The sequence below is a fragment of the Ranitomeya variabilis genome, chromosome 8 (genome assembly GCF_051348905.1).
Source record: "Ranitomeya variabilis isolate aRanVar5 chromosome 8, aRanVar5.hap1, whole genome shotgun sequence".
In the NCBI taxonomy this organism is placed as follows: Eukaryota; Metazoa; Chordata; class Amphibia; order Anura; family Dendrobatidae; genus Ranitomeya; species Ranitomeya variabilis.
This window is the reverse complement of record NC_135239.1, coordinates 210,826,414-210,847,249: the sequence shown is the minus strand read 5'-3', so window position 1 is coordinate 210,847,249 and position 20,836 is coordinate 210,826,414. Positions and strand designations below refer to the sequence as shown.

At 46.6% G+C, this 20,836-nt stretch overlaps 1 protein-coding gene and 1 long non-coding RNA gene across 5 annotated transcripts in view; one reads left to right on the top strand and one right to left on the bottom strand.

Annotated features, from left to right (window-relative positions):
• Positions 1-20,836, bottom strand: part of SRGAP3 (SLIT-ROBO Rho GTPase activating protein 3) — a 113,486-nt gene that overhangs the window by 11,769 nt on the left and 80,881 nt on the right. For 3 of the 4 annotated variants that reach the window (XM_077276742.1, XM_077276740.1, XM_077276741.1), the window contains 4 exons: positions 15,269-15,466; positions 12,363-12,447; positions 12,217-12,244; positions 11,773-11,875 (listed from right to left, as the gene is read on the bottom strand). In XM_077276742.1, the coding sequence (XP_077132857.1) occupies positions 11,773-11,875; positions 12,217-12,244; positions 12,363-12,447; positions 15,269-15,466 (414 nt within the window). The remainder of the gene's footprint in view (positions 1-11,772; positions 11,876-12,216; positions 12,245-12,362; positions 12,448-15,268; positions 15,467-20,836) is intronic. The other variant, XM_077276743.1, reaches the window with a different exon arrangement.
• LOC143787749 (uncharacterized) overlaps positions 1-20,836 on the top strand; it is a 33,608-nt gene that overhangs the window by 2,514 nt on the left and 10,258 nt on the right. The window contains exon 2 of the long non-coding RNA XR_013218457.1: positions 10,202-10,437. This is a non-coding gene — a long non-coding RNA (uncharacterized LOC143787749). The remainder of the gene's footprint in view (positions 1-10,201; positions 10,438-20,836) is intronic.

Genomic DNA, 20,836 nt, shown 5'->3' with positions numbered 1-20,836 from the left:
CAGTGCACTGCTCTCCTGAAATACTCTGTGCTGCTGAAACCCTAATAATGTTATATAAGACTGGGTTTAGATTGCTGTACTGCAAAGCAGGTCAGTTGTGACCACAAATTGCAGACATGACGGGCTGTGTGCAGCTCTGTGTGTTCCCCCCATTGCAGACATGACGGGCTGTGTGCAGCTCTGTGTGTTCCCCCCATTGCAGACATGACGGGCTGTGCGCAGCTCTGTGTGTTCCCCCCATTGCAGACATGACTGGCTGTGTGCAGCTCTGTGTGTTCCCCCCACTACAGACATGACGGGCTGTGTGCAGCTCTGTGTGTTCCCCCCACTGCAGACATGACGGGCTGTGCGCAGCTCTGTGTGTTCCCTCCATTGCAGACATGACGGGCTGTGCGCAGCTCTGTGTGTTCCCTCCACTACAGACATGACTGGCTGTGTGCAGCTCTGTGTGTTCCCCCCACTGCAGACATGACTGGCTGTGTGCAGCTCTGTGTGTTCCCTCCATTGCAGACATGACTGGCTGTGAGCAGCTCTGTGTGTTCCCTCCATTGCAGACATGACGGGCTGTGCGCAGCTCTGTGTGTTCCCTCCATTGCAGACATGACGGGCTGTGTGCAGCTCTGTGTGTTCCCTCCATTGCAGACATGACTGGCTGTGAGCAGCTCTGTGTGTTCCCTCCATTGCAGACATGACTGGCTGTGCGCAGCTCTGTGTGTTCCCTCCATTGCAGACATGACGGGCTGTGCGCAGCTCTGTGTGTTCCCTCCACTGCAGACATGACTGGCTGTGTGCAGCTCTGTGTGTTCCCTCCACTGCAGACATGACTGGCTGTGCGCAGCTTTGTGTGTTCCCTCCATTGCAGACATGACGGGCTGTGCGCAGCTCTGTGTGTTCCCCCCACTGCAGACATGACGGGCTGTGCGCAGCTCTGTGTGTTCCCTCCACTGCAGACATGACTGGCTGTGCGCAGCTCTGTGTGTTCCCTCCACTGCAGACATGACGGGCTGTGCGCAGCTCTGTGTGTTCCCTCCATTGCAGACATGACGGGCTGTGTGCAGCTCTGTGTGTTCCCTCCATTGCAGACATGACGGGCTGTGCGCAGCTCTGTGTGTTCCCTCCATTGCAGACATGACGGGCTGTGCGCAGCTCTGTGTGTTCCCTCCATTGCAGACATGACGGGCTGTGTGCAGCTCTGTGTGTTCCCTCCATTGCAGACATGACTGGCTGTGAGCAGCTCTGTGTGTTCCCCCCATTGCAGACATGACTGGCTGTGTGCAGCTCTGTGTGTTCCCTCCATTGCAGACATGACGGGCTGTGTGCAGCTCTGTGTGTTCCCCCCACTGCAGACATGACTGGCTGTGTGCAGCTCTGTGTGTTCCCTCCACTGCAGACATGACGGGCTGTGTGCAGCTCTGTGTGTTCCCTCCATTGCAGACATGACTGGCTGTGCGCAGCTCTGTGTGTTCCCTCCATTGCAGACATGACTGGCTGTGCGCAGCTCTGTGTGTTCCCTCCACTGCAGACATGACGGGCTGTGTGCAGCTCTGTGTGTTCCCTCCACTGCAGACATGACTGGCTGTGTGCAGCTCTGTGTGTTCTGTCATGATCTCTGCAGGCAGAGATCATAGCAAGCCTATAGAGGGACAAGCTCTCGGAAGATGGAACTATACTGACCATGAACTAAGCCTGCCGCGCAACTAGAAATAGCCAGGTAGCATTTCCTATTTATCGCTAGATGCCCAGCTCTGGCCTAAGACCTAAATAGCTAGCAGAGGGAAATATAAGACCTGGCTCACCTCTAGAGAAATATTCCAAAGAAGACAGTAGCCCCCCACATATAATGACGGTGAGTTCAGATGAAACTACAAACGCAGCAGGAAAATAGTCTTAGCAAATTTGAGGTCCGCTTACTAGATAGCAGAAGACAGATAGTATACTTTCATGGTCAGCAGAAAAACACTAACAAAACACCATCCAGAGATTACCTTAAACTCTGGCATTAACTCATAACGCCAGAGTAGCAATCCCTGATCAACGAGAGCTTTCCAGACACAGTAACAAAACTTCAGCTGTGAACTGGAACAAATAGGCAAAACAAAACATGGACAAAAGTCCAACTTATCTAGTAGTTGTCTAGAAGCAGGAACAAGCACTGAGAGGCATCAGATAACATTGTTGACCGGCAAGAAACCACCAGAGAAATGAGCTTAAATAGCGACACCCACTACTGATGGAACCAGGTGAAACAGGAAAGAGGATGACAAGTCCAATTCCACAAGCGGCCACCGGGGGAGCCCAGAATCCAAATTCACAACAGTACCCCCCCCTCAAGGAGGGGGCACCGAACCCTCACCAGATCCACCAGGGCGACCAGGATGAGCCCTATGGAAGGCACGAACAAGATCAGAAGCATGAACATCAGATGCATTGACCCAAGAATTATCCTCCTGGCCGTAACCCTTCCAGTTGACCAGATACTGGAGTTTCCGTCTGGAAACACGAGAGTCCAAAATTTTCTCCACAACGTACTCCAACTCACCCTCAACCAACACCGGAGCAGGAGGCTCAACTGAAGGTACAACAGGTACCTCATACCTGCGCAATAACGACCGATGAAAAACGTTATGAATGGAAAAGGACGCAGGGAGGTCCAAACGGAAAGAAACAGGATTAAGAATCTCCAATATTCTATAAGGGCCGATGAACCGAGGTTTAAACTTAGGAGAAGAGACCCTCATAGGGACAAAACGAGAAGACAACCACACTAAATCTCCAACACAAAGCCGAGAACCAACACGACGATGACGGTTGGCAAAACGCTGAGTCTTCTCCTGGGACAACTTCAAATTGTCCATAACCTGCCCCCAGATGTGATGCAATCTCTCCACCACCGCATCCACTCCAGGACAATCCGAGGATTCCACCTGACCGGAGGAAAATCGAGGGTGAAACCCCGAATTACAGAAAAACGGGGACACCAAGGTGGAAGAACTGGCCCGATTATTGAGGGCGAACTCTGCCAATGGCAAAAAAGCAACCCAATCATCCTGGTCAGCAGAGACAAAACACCTCAGATATGTCTCAAGGGTCTGATTAGTCCGCTCGGTCTGGCCATTAGTCTGAGGGTGAAAAGCAGATGAAAAAGACAAATCTATGCCCATCCTAGCACAGAATGCCCGCCAAAATCTAGACACAAATTGGGTACCTCTGTCAGAAACAATATTCTCAGGAATACCGTGCAATCGGACAACATTCTGAAAAAACAGAGGAACCAACTCAGAAGAAGAAGGCAACTTGGGCAGAGGAACCAAATGGACCATTTTAGAGAAACGGTCACAGACCACCCAGATGACAGACATCTTCTGGGAAACAGGCAGATCTGAAATAAAATCCATCGAGATGTGTGTCCAAGGCCTCTTAGGAATAGACAAGGGCAACAGCAGTCCGCTAGCCCGAGAACTACAAGACTTGGCCCGAGCACAAACGTCACATGACTGCACAAAGACTCGCACATCTCGTGACAGGGAAGGCCACCAGAAGGATCTTGCCACCAAATCCCTGGTACCAAAAATTCCGGGATGACCTGCCAATGCAGAAGAATGTACCTCAGAGATGACTCTGCTGGTCCAATCATCCGGAACAAACAGTCTATCAGGCGGACAACGATCCGGTCTATCCGCCTGAAACTCTTGCAAGGACCGCCGCAGATCAGGAGAAACGGCCGACAAAATTACTCCCTCCCTAAGGATACCTGTGGGTTCAGAATTACCAGGAGAGTCCGGGTCAAAACTCCTAGAAAGGGCATCTGCCTTAACATTCTTAGAACCCGGTAGGTATGACACCACAAAATTAAAGCGAGAAAAAAATAAAGACCAGCGCGCCTGTCTAGGATTCAGGCGTCTGGCAGTCTCAAGATAAATCAAATTTTTGTGGTCAGTCAATACCACCACCTGATGCCTAGCCCCCTCGAGCCAATGGCGCCACTCCTCAAACGCCCACTTCATGGCCAAAAGCTCCCGATTCCCAACATCATAATTCCGCTCTGCGGGCGAAAATTTGCGAGAAAAGAAGGCACAAGGCCTAATGACGGAGCAGTCGGAACCTTTCTGCGACAACACTGCCCCAGCTCCGATCTCCGAAGCGTCAACCTCAACCTGAAAAGGCAGATTCACATCAGGCTGACGCAACACAGGGGCAGAGGCAAAACGGCGCTTAAGCTCCTGAAAGGCCTCTACAGCATGAGGGGACCAATTAGCAACATCAGCGCCTTGTCTGGTCAAATCAGTCAGTGGTTTAACGACATCCGAAAAACCAGCAATAAATCGGCGGTAAAAGTTGGCAAAGCCCAAAAATCTCTGAAGACCCTTAAGAGAGGAGGGCTGAGTCCAATCACAAATAGCTTGCACCTTGACGGGATCCATCTCAATGGAAGAGGGAGAAAAAATATACCCCAAAAAGGAAATTTTCTGGACCCCAAAAACGCACTTAGACCCCTTCACACATAAAGAATTAGACCGCAGAACCTGAAAAACTCTCCTGACCTGCTGGACATGAGAGTCCCAGTCATCAGAAAAAATCAGAATATCATCCAGATATATTATCATAAATTTATCCAGAAAATCGCGGAAAATATCATGCATAAAAGACTGGAAAACTGAAGGGGCATTAGAAAGACCAAAAGGCATGACCAAATACTCAAAGTGGCCCTCGGGCGTATTAAATGCGGTCTTCCACTCATCCCCCTGCCTGATCCGCACCAAATTATACGCCCCACGAAGATCAATTTTAGAGAACCACTTAGCACCCTCTATACGAGCAAACAAATCAGTAAGCAATGGCAATGGGTATTGATACTTAACAGTGATCTTATTCAGAAGCCGATAATCAATACATGGTCTCAAAGAGCCGTCTTTTTTTGAGACAAAGAAAAACCCAGCTCCCAAGGGAGAAGAAGATGGACGAATATGTCCCTTTTCCAAAGACTCCTTTATATATTCCCGCATAGCAGCATGTTCCGGCACAGACAAATTAAACAAACGACCCTTTGGATATTTACAACCCGGTATCAAATCTATGGCACAATCGCACTCACGGTGCGGAGGTAACGACCCAAGCTTGGGTTCGTCAAAGACGTCTTGATAATCAGAGAGGAACTCAGGGACTTCAGAGGGAATGGACGACGAAATAGAAACCAAAGGTACGTCCCCATGAATACCCTTACATCCCCAGCTCAACACAGACATTGCTCTCCAGTCCAAGACTGGGTTGTGAGACTGCAACCATGGCAATCCCAGTACCAAATCGTCATGTAAATTATACAGCACCAGGAAACGAATAATCTCCTGGTGATCCGGATTGATACGCATGGTTACTTGTGTCCAGTATTGTGGTTTATTATTAGCCAATGGGGTGGAGTCAATCCCCTTCAGAGGAATAAGAGTCTCCAAAGGCTCTAAATTAAAACCACAACGATTGGCAAAGGACCAATCCATAAGACTCAGAGCGGCGCCAGAGTCAACATAGGCGTCCGTGGCAATGGATGACAAAGAGCAAATCAGGGTTACAGACAAAATAAACTTAGACTGAATGGTGCCAATGGAAACAGACTTATCAAGCTTCTTTGTACGCCTAGAGCATGCTGATATAACATGAGTAGAATCCCCACAATAGAAACACAATCCATTCTTCCGTCTAAAATTCTGTCGCTCGCTCCTGGACAGAATTCTATCACACTGCATACTTTCTGGCGTCTTTTCCATAGACACCGCCAGATGGTGCACCGGTTTGCGCTCCCGCAGACGCCTATCAATCTGAATAGCCATTGTCATGGACTCATTCAGACCTGCAGGCAAAGGGAACCCCACCATAACATCCTTAACGGCATCAGAGAGACCTTCTCTGAAAGTTGCCGCCAAGGCGCACTCATTCCACTGAGTAAGCACAGACCATTTACGGAATTTTTGGCAGAAAACTTCAGCTTCGTCTTGCCCCTGAGATAGTGCCATCAAAGTTTTTTCTGCCTGAAGTTCCAAATGAGGTTCCTCATAAAGCAAGCCCAAGGCCAGAAAAAACGCATCCACATCGCGTAACGCAGGATCCCCTGCTGGCAATGAGAAGGCCCAATCTTGAGGGTCACCCCTGAGCAAGGAAATCACAATCCTAACCTGCTGAGCAGGGTCTCCAGCTGAACGAGACTTCAGGGACAAATAAAGCTTACAATTATTTCGGAAATTCTGGAAGCTAGCTCTATTCCCTGTGAAGAACTCCGGCAAAGGAATTCTCGGCTCAGATACCGGAGCATGTACCACAAAATCTTGTAAATTTTGTACTTTCGTGATGAGATTATTCAAACCCGCAGTTACACTCTGGAGATCCATTATTGTCAGGTGCACACAGAGCATACAGAGATTAGGAGGAGAGAGAGAAAAAAAGACTGCAGCAAGGCAGACTGGAGGAAAAAAAAATAAAAAATTCCAGCAGACTTCTTATAACTCTCCTTTCTCAACCTGGGTCTTTAACACTTTATTGGCCGGTCAAACTGTCATGATCTCTGCAGGCAGAGATCATAGCAAGCCTATAGAGGGACAAGCTCTCGGAAGATGGAACTATACTGACCATGAACTAAGCCTGCCGCGCAACTAGAAATAGCCAGGTAGCATTTCCTATTTATCGCTAGATGCCCAGCTCTGGCCTAAGACCTAAATAGCTAGCAGAGGGAAATATAAGACCTGGCTCACCTCTAGAGAAATATTCCAAAGAAGACAGTAGCCCCCCACATATAATGACGGTGAGTTCAGATGAAACTACAAACGCAGCAGGAAAATAGTCTTAGCAAATTTGAGGTCCGCTTACTAGATAGCAGAAGACAGATAGTATACTTTCATGGTCAGCAGAAAAACACTAACAAAACACCATCCAGAGATTACCTTAAACTCTGGCATTAACTCATAACGCCAGAGTAGCAATCCCTGATCAACGAGAGCTTTCCAGACACAGTAACAAAACTTCAGCTGTGAACTGGAACAAATAGGCAAAACAAAACATGGACAAAAGTCCAACTTATCTAGTAGTTGTCTAGAAGCAGGAACAAGCACTGAGAGGCATCAGATAACATTGTTGACCGGCAAGAAACCACCAGAGAAATGAGCTTAAATAGCGACACCCACTACTGATGGAACCAGGTGAAACAGGAAAGAGGATGACAAGTCCAATTCCACAAGCGGCCACCGGGGGAGCCCAGAATCCAAATTCACAACAGTGTTCCCTCCACTGCAGACATGACGGGCTGTGCGCAGCTCTGTGTGTTCCCTCCACTGCAGACATGACTGGCTGTGTGCAGCTCTGTGTGTTCCCTCCACTGCAGACATGACTGGCTGTGTGCAGCTCTGTGTGTTCCCTCCACTGCAGACATGACGGGCTGTGCGCAGCTCTGTGTGTTCCCTCCATTGCAGACATGACGGGCTGTGCGCAGCTCTGTGTGTTCCCTCCACTGCAGACATGACTGGCTGTGCGCAGCTCTGTGTGTTCCCTCCATTGCAGACATGACTGGCTGTGCGCAGCTCTGTGTGTTCCCTCCATTGCAGACATGACTGGCTGTGTGCAGCTCTGTGTGTTCCCTCCATTGCAGACATGACTGGCTGTGCGCAGCTCTGTGTGTTCCCTCCATTGCAGACATGACGGGCTATGCGCAGCTCTGTGTGTTCCCTCCACTGCAGACATGACTGGCTGTGCGCAGCTCTGTGTGTTCCCTCCATTGCAGACATGACGGGCTGTGCGCAGCTCTGTGTGTTCCCTCCACTGCAGACATGACTGGCTGTGCGCAGCTCTGTGTGTTCCCTCCATTGCAGACATGACGGGCTGTGCGCAGCTCGTTGTGTTCCCTCCATTGCAGACATGACGGGCTGTGTGCAGCTCTGTGTGTTCCCTCCATTGCAGACATGACGGGCTGTGTGCAGCTCTGTGTGTTCCCTCCACTGCAGACATGACTGGCTGTGCGCAGCTCTGTGTGTTCCCTCCACTGCAGACATGACGGGCTGTGCGCAGCTCTGTGTGTTCCCTCCACTGCAGACATGACTGGCTGTGTGCAGCTCTGTGTGTTCCCTCCATTGCAGACATGACTGGCTGTGCGCAGCTCTGTGTGTTCCCTCCACTGCAGACATGACTGGCTGTGCGCAGCTCTGTGTGTTCCCTCCACTGCAGACATGACGGGCTGTGTGCAGCTCTGTGTGTTCCCTCCATTGCAGACATGACGGGCTGTGCGCAGCTCTGTGTGTTCCCTCCACTGCAGACATGACTGGCTGTGCGCAGCTCTGTGTGTTCCCTCCATTGCAGACATGACGGGCTGTGCGCAGCTCGTTGTGTTCCCTCCATTGCAGACATGACGGGCTGTGTGCAGCTCTGTGTGTTCCCTCCATTGCAGACATGACGGGCTGTGCGCAGCTCTGTGTGTTCCCTCCACTGCAGACATGACTGGCTGTGTGCAGCTCTGTGTGTTCCCTCCACTGCAGACATGACGGGCTGTGCGCAGCTCTGTGTGTTCCCTCCACTGCAGACATGACTGGCTGTGTGCAGCTCTGTGTGTTCCCTCCATTGCAGACATGACTGGCTGTGCGCAGCTCTGTGTGTTCCCTCCACTGCAGACATGACTGGCTGTGCGCAGCTCTGTGTGTTCCCTCCACTGCAGACATGACGGGCTGTGTGCAGCTCTGTGTGTTCCCTCCATTGCAGACATGACGGGCTGTGCGCAGCTCTGTGTGTTCCCTCCACTGCAGACATGACTGGCTGTGCGCAGCTCTGTGTGTTCCCTCCATTGCAGACATGACGGGCTGTGCGCAGCTCGTTGTGTTCCCTCCATTGCAGACATGACGGGCTGTGTGCAGCTCTGTGTGTTCCCTCCATTGCAGACATGACGGGCTGTGCGCAGCTCTGTGTGTTCCCTCCACTGCAGACATGACTGGCTGTGTGCAGCTCTGTGTGTTCCCTCCACTGCAGACATGACGGGCTGTGCGCAGCTCTGTGTGTTCCCTCCATTGCAGACATGACGGGCTGTGCGCAGCTCTGTGTGTTCCCTCCACTGCAGACATGACTGGCTGTGCGCAGCTCTGTGTGTTCCCTCCATTGCAGACATGACGGGCTGTGTGCAGCTCTGTGTGTTCCCTCCACTGCAGACATGACTGGCTGTGCGCAGCTCTGTGTGTTCCCTCCATTGCAGACATGACTGGCTGTGCGCAGCTCTGTGTGTTCCCTCCACTGCAGACATGACTGGCTGTGTGCAGCTCTGTGTGTTCCCTCCATTGCAGACATGACAGGCTGTGTGCAGCTCTGTGTGTTCCCTCCATTGCAGACATGACTGGCTGTGTGCAGCTCTGTGTGTTCCCTCCATTGCAGACATGACTGGCTGTGTGCAGCTCTGTGTGTTCCCTCCACTGCAGACATGACTGGCTGTGTGCAGCTCTGTGTGTTCCCTCCATTGCAGACATGACGGGCTGTGCGCAGCTCTGTGTGTTCCCCCCATTGCAGACATGACTGGCTGTGTGCAGCTCTGTGTGTTCCCTCCATTGCAGACATGACTGGCTGTGTGCAGCTCTGTGCGTTCCCTCCACTGCAGACATGACGGGCTGTGTGCAGCTCTGTGTGTTCCCTCCACTGCAGACATGACTGTCTGTGTGCAGCTCTGTGTGTTCCCTCCACTGCAGACATGACTGGCTGTGTGCAGCTCTGTGTGTTCCCTCCATTGCAGACATGACGGGCTCAGTGTTCTTCCCATACACATTAGATGGCTGACGGCCATCAGACATGTTTAACTGCAGTTCTCAGGGAAAACAAAAAGGATCGTCAGTCTGAGATTAGACATGTCTGATCCTTACCTCCCCCCCAGTCACCTGTCCGGGCCGACCATACACACTATGACTTCTTTTAGGATCACCATCCTCCTCTCCTGAAATACTCTGCACTGCTGGAAGACCTCGCTCCATCCTCTATGTAATTCTCCATCAGTGACCTTCCATTTTTATCCATTTGAGGTCGCTGCCCCAAAAATATCATCAGACTTCTCCTGAAATACTCTGCGTAGCTGGGAGTCTGCTGTCAGTTTCTGACCAACCCCTTCACATTATGTGGCTCACACCATCACATGTCTGAATGGACATGAATCAAGATGGGGCAGCATTTCAGATTTACTACTGAATTCCTTTATTTGCAGTTAATCTGGCAGCTAAGAATCGCCAGGCTTGGCATGACTAACTAGTTAACAGCACAAGACACTTTTGTGGCTGTGGAGACACAGCGTCCTCCTGAGAGACCGCTCCAGATGTGGAGAACATGAAAAAGAGCAGCACAGAGCGGAGCGTCCGGCAGAAAGTAGGGCAGAGACGTCCGATCGCACTGGGGATATCTGCTGCCATGGCCCTTACTGCTAGATTCTTTCCACAGAAGAGGGTATGTTATAATTATACAGAAATAATAATTGTATCCAGTCTGTGTGCCAAACCCACCGCAGCACTGCCCTCCTATTGTGATACTTTTTACTTGCACTGATACATTGTATCATTCCTGGGGACTTAACTAGAAAACCCATTTAACTGTAACCATAGATTAGCGAATGCAAATATTTCCAACAAATTAGACGGATTGTAAGCTTGCGAGGAAGGCCCTCACTCCTGTATCTGTTGATTTATGTGATTATTGTTATTCTGTAATGTATTTTATTGTCTGTACAAATCCCCTCTAAAATGTAAAGAGCTGCGGAATATGATGGCGCTATAGAAAAAAAAAAAAATGTTACGAATCGCAAGTACTAGAAGCCACCACTTGCCGGAAAACGTGTGCAACACTCTGAGGACTCCAAGGACTGTATCCAACCCTTTCAAACTCTATAACGCAAACACGGCCTTAATAATGTCAAGGTGAGCACCGAATATCTGGCTATGGGGCAAACAGATGGTAAACGCTCTTCACTGTTTGTGGTCACATCCATATTCGGTGTTTTATGGCTTTTTCTACCTATATCTATGTCTGAGCTGTGACGTTCTCTCAATATCCAGATTCACCCCAAAATGCTGCTGCATTCCCTGCCTTGGCTTTTATACAGGCTATGAAAGTCCCTCCTGAATGGCTGTGCTGGACAGTGTGATGTAATAGATGCAAGGCATTATGGGGAAGCCCACACAGTTGCACCTGCATATGGCTGATTTAATAGTCTGCATTATATAAAATTACGGTGGACAATGATTTGGCAAATTGTGCAAATTGAATTGCAAATTTTCTAAATTTCCTGGGTTCGGCGAATTTTGTAAAATTAGACATGAATTCGATTAACGTGAAATTGATTTGCTCATCTCTACATGTAACCATATCATCCCCTGGGACCTGGTAATAATGATGGGAACGATTTTATAGGCTCTTCTGCTGAGGACATCACTTATTGTGAAGGGTTTCTATATCCTCTCCTGGCACAGATCAGTCACTCGGCAGCTCCTCTCTGTACAGATCTGATCGGAGAGCCGCGCTGCCCTTATGGGGCAATTACAGCACATCACCATGGACTGCGCAAAATAAGCAGATTCTGGAAAATGTCTGGGGTGAGGGAATAACATTGATGTCACTGTTGTAACTACCCCATGTCCTCAAAAGCAGAAACCTATAGGAGAGCGTCAGAAAGGAGGCGCAGAGGCTGAGAGGAGGAGCACACAGAGCGGTAGGCGAGGAGGAAGCCGTGCCGAGAGAGTCACAGGCGCAGCAGCAGACTCCCATCCACACAGCGACCGCCAGTACCTGGATGAACTGCTCCATGTTCCCATTAAAGAGCATGTGGTTATAAAGGGAGCGAGGTCGGGGCTTCCTCATTTTCTGAGGTTTAGGGGGAAGACTTGGGGGCCTGGGGGAAATGGAATAATGTGTCAATAATGCTGAGATAAATGTTGTAAAAGGTGATGCGACAACATTGCAGACAGCACTGCTACAAAATGGAAAAGCAAGGCTACAGCAACACTGAAGGCAAACTACAGCTATAGCAAAATAGGGTGGACTTTGTCCAATAAGGAGGATAAAAGTAAATGAAGGTAGACTAAAGAAAACCAAAACCAGGGTAACTGCTGCAAGACATCTGACAGCACATCTGAGCCTGACTGATCACTACCGCTATGTACATCCATAATACACCGATCCCACTGATTTATCATTGGGGCCATTGCATTCCTAAGGCCATTTAGTGCTCACCTTGTGGTCCCGTAGTTTGCTCTCTCCCCTGGTAAAAAGAAAGAGAAACATTATTTATATGGTACAGAGGTGAGGACAAATATCTATAACAGACCATGCTGGAAGGCAAAGTCACCCCAAGAGTAAGATAACCCAACGCCACCTACCTTCTCCCAGCGCTTGTTTCAGAAGATCGTGTTTAGCTTGTAGCTTGGTGATCAGATTACTGCCATTCAAATATTCCTTAAATTTCTAAAATAAAGAGAAACAGAAATATATATAGTATTATAGTAGTTTTATTCTTGTACATAGGGGGCAGTATTATAGTAGTTATATTCTTGTACATAGGGAGCAGTATTATAGTAGTTATATTCTTGTACATATGGAGCAGTATTATAGTAGTTATATTCTTGTACATAGGGGCAGTATTATAGTAGTTATATTCTTGTACATAGGAGCAGTATTATAGTAGTTATATTCTTGTATATAGGAGCAGTATTATAGTAGTTATATTCTTGTACATATGGAGCAGTATTATAGTAGTTATATTCTTGTACATAGGGGGCAGTATTATAGTAGGAAAAGCAGAAGTCCAGCGTGGGTGATGTCCATAAAAAATACCTTTTATTCCATTTTTGTTAAAAGCACATAAATCCAAAGTCCATCTTCATATCCATAGACACAAAAACGGGTGATTCATACCAGTGACAATGAGTAAGGCGGCAAGACCGTTGAAACGTGTTTGATTTTAATGCACTTTAAGCCTGTGACTGTCACTGGTATGAATCACCCGTTTTTGTGTCTATGGATATGAAGATGGACTTTGGATTTATGTGCTTTTAACAAAAATGGAATAAAAGGTATTTTTTATGGACATCACCCACGCTGGACTTCTGCTTTTCATTCGTACCACTTGCAGCACTGCATGATCCGTGCGCTGGGACTGAGAGGAGGTGAGCTGATCTTCGTTGCTTTTTCTTTTCCAGTATTATAGTAGTTATATTGTTGTACATAGGGGCAGTATTATAGTAGTTATATTCTTGTACATAGGGGCAGTATTATAGTAGTTGTATCCTTGTACATAGGGGTAGTATTATAGTAGTTGTATTCTTGTACATAGGGGCAGTATTATAGTAGTTGTATCCTTGTACATAGGGGCAGTATTATAGTAGTTGTATCCTTGTACATAGGGGCAGTATTATAGTAGTTATATTCTTGTACATAGGGGCAGTATTATAGTAGTTATATTCTTGTACATATGGCAGTATTATAGTAGTTATATTCTTGTACATAGGGAGCAGTATTATAGTAGTTATATTCTTGTACATAGGGGCAGTATTATAGTAGTTATATTCTTGTACATAGGGGCAGTATTATAGTAGTTATATTCTTGTACATAGGGGCAGTATTATAGTAGTTATATCCTTGTGCATAGGGGCAGTATTATAGTAGTTATATTCTTGTACATAGGGGCAGTATTATAGTAGTTATATCCTTGTACATAGGGGCAGTATTATAGTAGTTATATCCTTGTACATAGGGGCAGTATTATAGTAGTTGTATTCTTGTACATAGGGGCAGTATTATAGTAGTTGTATCCTTGTACATAGGGGCAGTATTATAGTAGTTGTATCCTTGTACATAGGGGCAGTATTATAGTAGTTATATCCTTGTACATAGGGGCAGTATTATAGTAGTTATATTCCTGTACATAGGGGCAGTAGTATAGTAGTTATATTCTTGTACATAGGGGCAGTATTATAGTAGTTATATTCTTGTACATAGGGGCAGTAGTATAGTAGTTATATTCTTGTACATAGGAGCAGTATTATAGTAGTTATATTCTTGTACATAGGGGCAGTATTATAGTAGTTATATTCTTGTACATAGGGGCAGTATTATAGTACGGTAGTTATATTCTTGTACATAGGAGCAGTATTATAGTAGTTATATTCTTGTACATAGGAGCAGTATTATAGTAGTTATATTCTTGTACATAGGGGCAGTATTATAGTAGTTATATTCTTGTACATAGGGGCAGTAGTATAGTAGTTATATTCTTGTACATAGGAGCAGTATTATAGTAGTTATATTCTTGTACATAGGGGCAGTATTATAGTAGTTATATTCTTGTACATAGGGGCAGTATTATAGTACGGTAGTTATATTCCTGTACATAGGAGCAGTATTATAGTAGTTATATTCTTGTACATAGGAGCAGTATTATAGTAGTTATATTCTTGTACATAGGGGCAGTATTATAGTAGTTATATTCTTGTACATAGGGGCAGTATTATAGTAGTTATATTCTTGTACATAGGGGCAGTAGTATAGTAGTTATATCCTTGTACATAGGGGCAGTATTATAGTAGTTATATTCTTGTACATAGGGGCAGTATTATAGTAGTTATATTCTTGTACATAGGGGCAGTATTATAGTACGGTAGTTATATTCCTGTACATAGGAGCAGTATTATAGTAGTTATATTCTTGTACATAGGAGCAGTATTATAGTAGTTATATTCTTGTACATAGGGGCAGTATTATAGTAGTTATATTCTTGTACATAGGGGGCAGTATTATAGTGGTTATATTCTTGTACATAGGAGCAGTATTATAGTAGTTATATTCTTGTACATAGGGGGCAGTATTATAGTAGTTATATTCTTGTACATAGGGGCAGTATTCTAGTACCTGTACAGTGTAATGTGAGGATAATTACTGCGGCAGACAGGTCAATAATAATTTGTGTGGAATTGCCTTTAAATCTTATGGTATCTTCCTTCGGGAACGTACTTCCTAAATTCGAATATTCTGGATGAGTCACATCTGGGAATATATTGCATTACCTCCTCTATTTTACTGCTGGATATTATAGCTGGGATATATGATATTGTGCAGGCGCAGGATCTGGCTTGTGTAACTAGAATTCAGCTCAGCACATGACCTGGATGAATTGAATTTTCTTCCTCGCAGCCATTACTAGATCATTTTTCTTGGGATTATAATTGATCTATTACATTGGGCCATAAGAAGGCACTGGGTGAACATGACGCCATTCAGTGTCTCTTACTGAGAAGTAGAAGCTCTCCGTCTCCTGCTGGTTGGCTCTTCTCTTGGAGATGTTCAGTTTGCTCATATAAGTCTCGGAGGCAGCGGATTTGATGGACTCAGTGGAGCGACTGTGCTGGAAGGCATCAGAGACGTCAAAGTCCTCGACTGTCAACATGTCCTGCAAGGTTTGCATGGTGGCATCCAGAGTCTTCCTCACCTGCCCAGCAGATACAATTTGTGGGATCAGATAAGGTCACGTACAAGTGATTTACTATATACAGCCTATGTTATGTCGAGGATCTCCGCGAAAGCTGCAGTGGGGGCCATATTGGTTGTCCCTCAACTTCCCCAGAGTGCTGGGCTGCATATCTGCCTGGTTATGTAGAAATACAGGACAAGACATGGCTGAGCAGAATCATTATGAACATGACAGATGAGGACGATTCAAGGACTTAAAGTAATTTCATATGCAAAACAAAGCGCGCAATTGTGTCAGAGCAGAGAGCGGGATTGATAGCGGCGGCCCCGGGGCACAACTCTGTTTAATCACCTCCTCTGCCAACTCTATTAACAGGAAAACCGAAGGAGGAGGAGTTCTGTTACAATGTGCGGACATAAGAGGAGAGAGAACAGACAACAGGAATGAACTAATTATACAATGTATATAAAGACGATACAGAGTCCTGCACACAGGAACTAAAGGCTGTGACACAGAACGATACTTTGTGGCATTAATAGCAACATTTGGATACACGGAAGATTGCAGGACACAATATACCATTATGTGAGGCTGAATACCATGCGCACATTATTTTCTTGTACTATTTAAAGGTTGCTGTTTCATAAAACTTTGTAGCAATCAAAAGTACAAGTGAATGTAAAAAAACTAATATATTTTAGCAGAGAAATCTGCTTTTTCCTCTTATGAGCCATTTCTTCTGCCTCCTGAACAGATGAATAGGGGTAAGGTTAGCATGCACTCGGTCCAAAATGCGAGGTGCCGGTGTAATGGACCAATTGGCCCTAGTAACAGGATAGTATGATTTCACCGCACACTCATATAGATTTCATGCTAATTACTTTAAATTTTAATATATATACACAATATATGGGAGCAGAAACAAGAATATGTAGTAGAAGCGATATCAACACTTGGCGTTTCGGCTCTGCCAGAGCCTTATTCACTTAATCGCTTAATCCCAAAGCCAGATAATAGATAATGTGCAGAATAAGGGGTAGATCTCCCCGTAGTGCCAGAAGGCGGCTATTACTGGCCCACTGTTCTTGTGACCATTGTAGGTAACCTTCTAGTGGTGTGGAGGTCTGTGGTCCAGAAGTAGGTGATGGACCAATAATAAGCTGCCTCCCGCGCCTGGCTGCAATGGTGGCGTTGCATTGCAGCCAGGCGCGGGCGCGCCGCTTTGTATCCATACATTACCAGGCAGCTTATTATTGGTACCTAAGGCCTACCTATGGCCTACCAGAGTGAGTGAATCCCTACAAATCGTGGAGGTGTGAAGTCCCAGGGAGCACAGCTGATTGCATTGTCCTGGGTAAAGGCAGCTACATCATTGCAAACACATTCTGAAAGCATGGAGGAGTTTGTTAAGCAATTAGACCAGGTGCAGCAAGAGCAGCAGATACAGCAGCAGCAGACCCAACAGGAAACAAACAAACTTCTGATCCAGCAATATCAACTGCAGCAGGAAGCAGCAGCTTCTCCGGCAGCATCAGATGGCTCTCCTGGCTGAAACTGTCCAGGCTAGGGAGATGATGGCATCACCCACCAGCCAAAGTGAAGGTATCTGACTGAGGCAAACGGTACGGGAGGCCTTACGGAAGATGACTCTGGAGAACGACGACGTCAAGGCTTTTCTGACTCTGTTTAAAAGTGTGCAGACCAAGAGAAACTGCCCCCAGAGTAATGGGAAGAGATCCTAGCTCCATACCTTACAGGGGAATTGCAAAAAGTATATTACAACCTTGCCCTATAGGATACCAAGGAGTACGATAAGCTGGAGGCAGAGACTGTGGCACGTTTTTAGAGTCACCGTGACGTCTGAGCACAACGTATGCACCTCTGGTGCTACCAAAGGGACAAGCCTCCTCTGTCCTAGATGTTGCACCTGTTACAGTGCAAAAATGGCTACAGCCTGAGACCTGTTCTCCAGCACAAATGGTGGAAAGAGTGGTGGTGGACTGTTTTATCCACTCATTCCCAAAGCCGATGCAAACTGAGTTGCCCAGGGAGATCCAGAGAACGCAGATTACCTGGTGGGCCTGTTAAAGAGGTAATCTGCTGTGGAGAACTCACTGACTTGTCTAGAGAATTGGAGTTCACCTGTCAGGAATACCTAGAAGAAGGGGGCCAAGATCACCTCTGAGAGGCGCCCTAGGTCCCACAAGGGGTCAGATCTGGGGCTCTGGGTTCAAGGGGTACAACTCATAAGATTATCTGTAAAGGGGTCATGGCCATGGGCATATATCAGCCAACTGTCCACTGACCTCGGAGCCAATGGACTGCTACATAGGCCGACACTGCTCCTACTTTGCCTGCCCTGCCTGCAGTATTGTTCCTTATGACGAGGGGCCCCATGCGGGCCAGCCAACGGTGAACTGGGTGCAAGTGCCTGGTCGCCTGCACTATGGAGGCTTGGTGACCCTGGTTGGGGCCACACTCCCACATGTGCCAGTCCCCGGGAAGGTGGTGGAAATAAAGTGTATCCTCGGAAACATCAAAAACTTTCCAGTGGCCCAGGTCGACATTCGCACAGACGATGGATCCTCGGTGGTAGTGGTCAAAGGCCTGTTGCATTGTTATCGGACATGACTTTCCATTCTTCTGGGACTTATGGACTAAACCTGTAACACCCAGTAGTCCAGTATATCGCCAGGAGTCGCTACAGTAACAAGGTTACATGATGCATCCGGAGAATTGTCTTTCACTGTACAGGCTAGAAAGGAGGATGAGACAGTAAGCCAATATACCTGACCTGGAGGAGACCCAGGACAATTATGGGACTGCCCAGCTCAGAGACTTAATAGTAAAAGTTACCAAGGAAAATGTAAAGGCGGTTCCCCAGGAGCCGGGTGCCGATAGTTTGTTTCCACAAGGGGCCAGGCATAGCAAATTATCTCATGGAGACAAAGTGAAAAGACAGTTAAATAGCGCCTCCTCAAGGTCTAAGAGGAAAACTACTGGGGGTCATATACGGTTGGCCCAAGTGAGACAATTTAAGCCTGGAGATCGGGTACTTGTGTTAGTGGCTCCAGGGAGAACAGGTTCTTTACCAAGTGGAAGAGGCCCTATAAAGGTGGTGGACAAAGTGGGAGAGGTAAACAATAGAGTACACTGTCCAGGGGAGAAAAAAAAACCCTTTCACATATATTTTTGCAACCTAATAAATCCATGGAAAGGTAAGGACCCACTTGAAACCCCTTGCTGGTTGGCCCTGTCAGAAGCCATCCTTGCGGGTGTCAAAGTGGCACAAACTTTGCCTTTGTTCAAAAATCAGAGCGTCCGAAAACCAGCATCCAAAAATAGGGTCAGATTCTTCAAGTTTCAAGATTACCCTCTTGTCATCAAGCATGAGCCTCACGTTTGGGTCTTTTTAAATCTCTGAAGGCACTGGGGGATTGTTGGCAGAAGGTGCCCAGTCCATCTTTGGACAGATGAGGAGGGGTTGTAGCAATGCCAGGTAGGCTAGGGTTAAATCCTAGCTATGAAGGCTTTTATTAGTGCACATGGTTAGCCCTGCAAGGAACCAGGCTAGCTGTTTCTCTTAGTCAGTCTGCTGGGGAGGCTGAGCAGACTGGATGTGTCTGGATGTTGAAGAAAGAAACAAGCAATCTCTTTGAGAAGAGTCTGCACAGGCCGTGTGCAGCACATTGCAAGTGTCAGTGGTTACTATGGTCAATAGCAGTTTCCTTTGACCGAACTGGGGCTAGCTCAGCAGTGCCTGAAGTATTCAGGGTCTGTACTGTTTAGTTAGCACCTGGACAAGGCTAGGGCTTTATGTTTGAGTTTGGTTTGGTGCAGTGCAACATGCACGTGTTTGGCCCAAAACTGCACTGCTACCTAAGGCCTAATGCCTACCTGGGAGAGTGAATCCTTAGTGTTTTATCTCACCCCAGTGCTGGATTCACAGCTATATATTTCCGTCCTGCCGTATAATGTCCTTCATGCTGCAGTTTTCTAGGAAGCGTTTTATCCTATCCCACTGCTGAATATAAAGATACTCTGATCAAAACTGCTGTATACTGTCTTCTAAGTTGCTCAGTACTGCTGTATAATGTCCTCCCTGGTGTTGCCACTTCTATTAAATGTTTTTTTCTCACCCCAGAGCTTGATTCACAGCAACACTTGTCAGTCCTGCTGTTAATATTTTCCATTTTGAATATTTCTATTAAGTGTTTTACAGTCATGGCCTAAAGTGTGGCCACTCTTGATATTGTTCCAGAAAATGAAGGTTTTCTTTGAGAAAATTTTTGAAATGACATGTTTTGTTAAACTTTAGTGACGAGCGAATATACTCATTACTCGAGATTTCTCGAGCATGCTCGGGGGTCCTCCGAGTATTTTTTAGTGCTCGGAGATTTAGTTTTTATTGCCGCAGCTGAATGATTTACATCTTTTAGCCAGCTTGATTACATGTGGGGATGCCCTAGCAACCAGGCAACCCCCACATGTACTTATGCTGGCTATCAGATGTAAATCATTCCGCTGAGGTGAGAAAAAACTAAATCTCCGAGTACTAAAAAATACTCGGAGGACCCCCGAGTGTGCTCGAGAAATCTCGAGTAACGAGTATATTCGCTCATCACTATTAAACATGTTTGTTTTCCTTGCGTGTAAACAACACAAAAAAAGACAGAAAAGAAAGACAAATTGGGAATAATTTCACACAAAACCCCCCAAAATGGACCTGACAAGATTGTTGGCACTTTTCCAAAATTGTGGGTAAGCAACTTTATTTCCAGCCTGTGATGCTCATTCACACTCACCTGTGGCAAGTAACAGTTGTACAATGGCAATATGAAAAATCACACCTAAAAGCAGATAAAAAGGGGAGAAGTTGACTCAATATTTGCATTGTGTGTCTGTCTGTGCCACACTAAGCATGGAGAACAGAAAGAGGAGAGGAAAACTGTCTGAGGACCTGATATCACCAATCTCAAGGTTACAAGTCCATCTCCAGAGATGTTGATGTGCCTTTGTCCACGGTGCGCAAAATAATCAAGAAGTTTACAACCCATGGCACTGTAGCTAATCTCCCTGGATGTGGACGGCAGAGAAAAATTGATAAAAGTTTGCAATGCAGGATAGTCCGGATGATGGATAAGCAGTCCCAATCAAGTTTGAAAATAATCCAAGCTGTCCTGCAGGCTCAGGGTGCATCAGTGTCAGTGCTAACTATCCGTCAACATGCGAATGAAATGAAACGCTATGGCAGGAGACCCGGGAGGACCCCACTGCTGACACAAAGACATGAAAAAGCGAGATTGCAGTTTGCCAAAAATGTTCGTGAGTAAGCCAAAATCCTTCTGGGAAAGCATCTTGTGGACAAATGAGACCAAGATAGAGCTT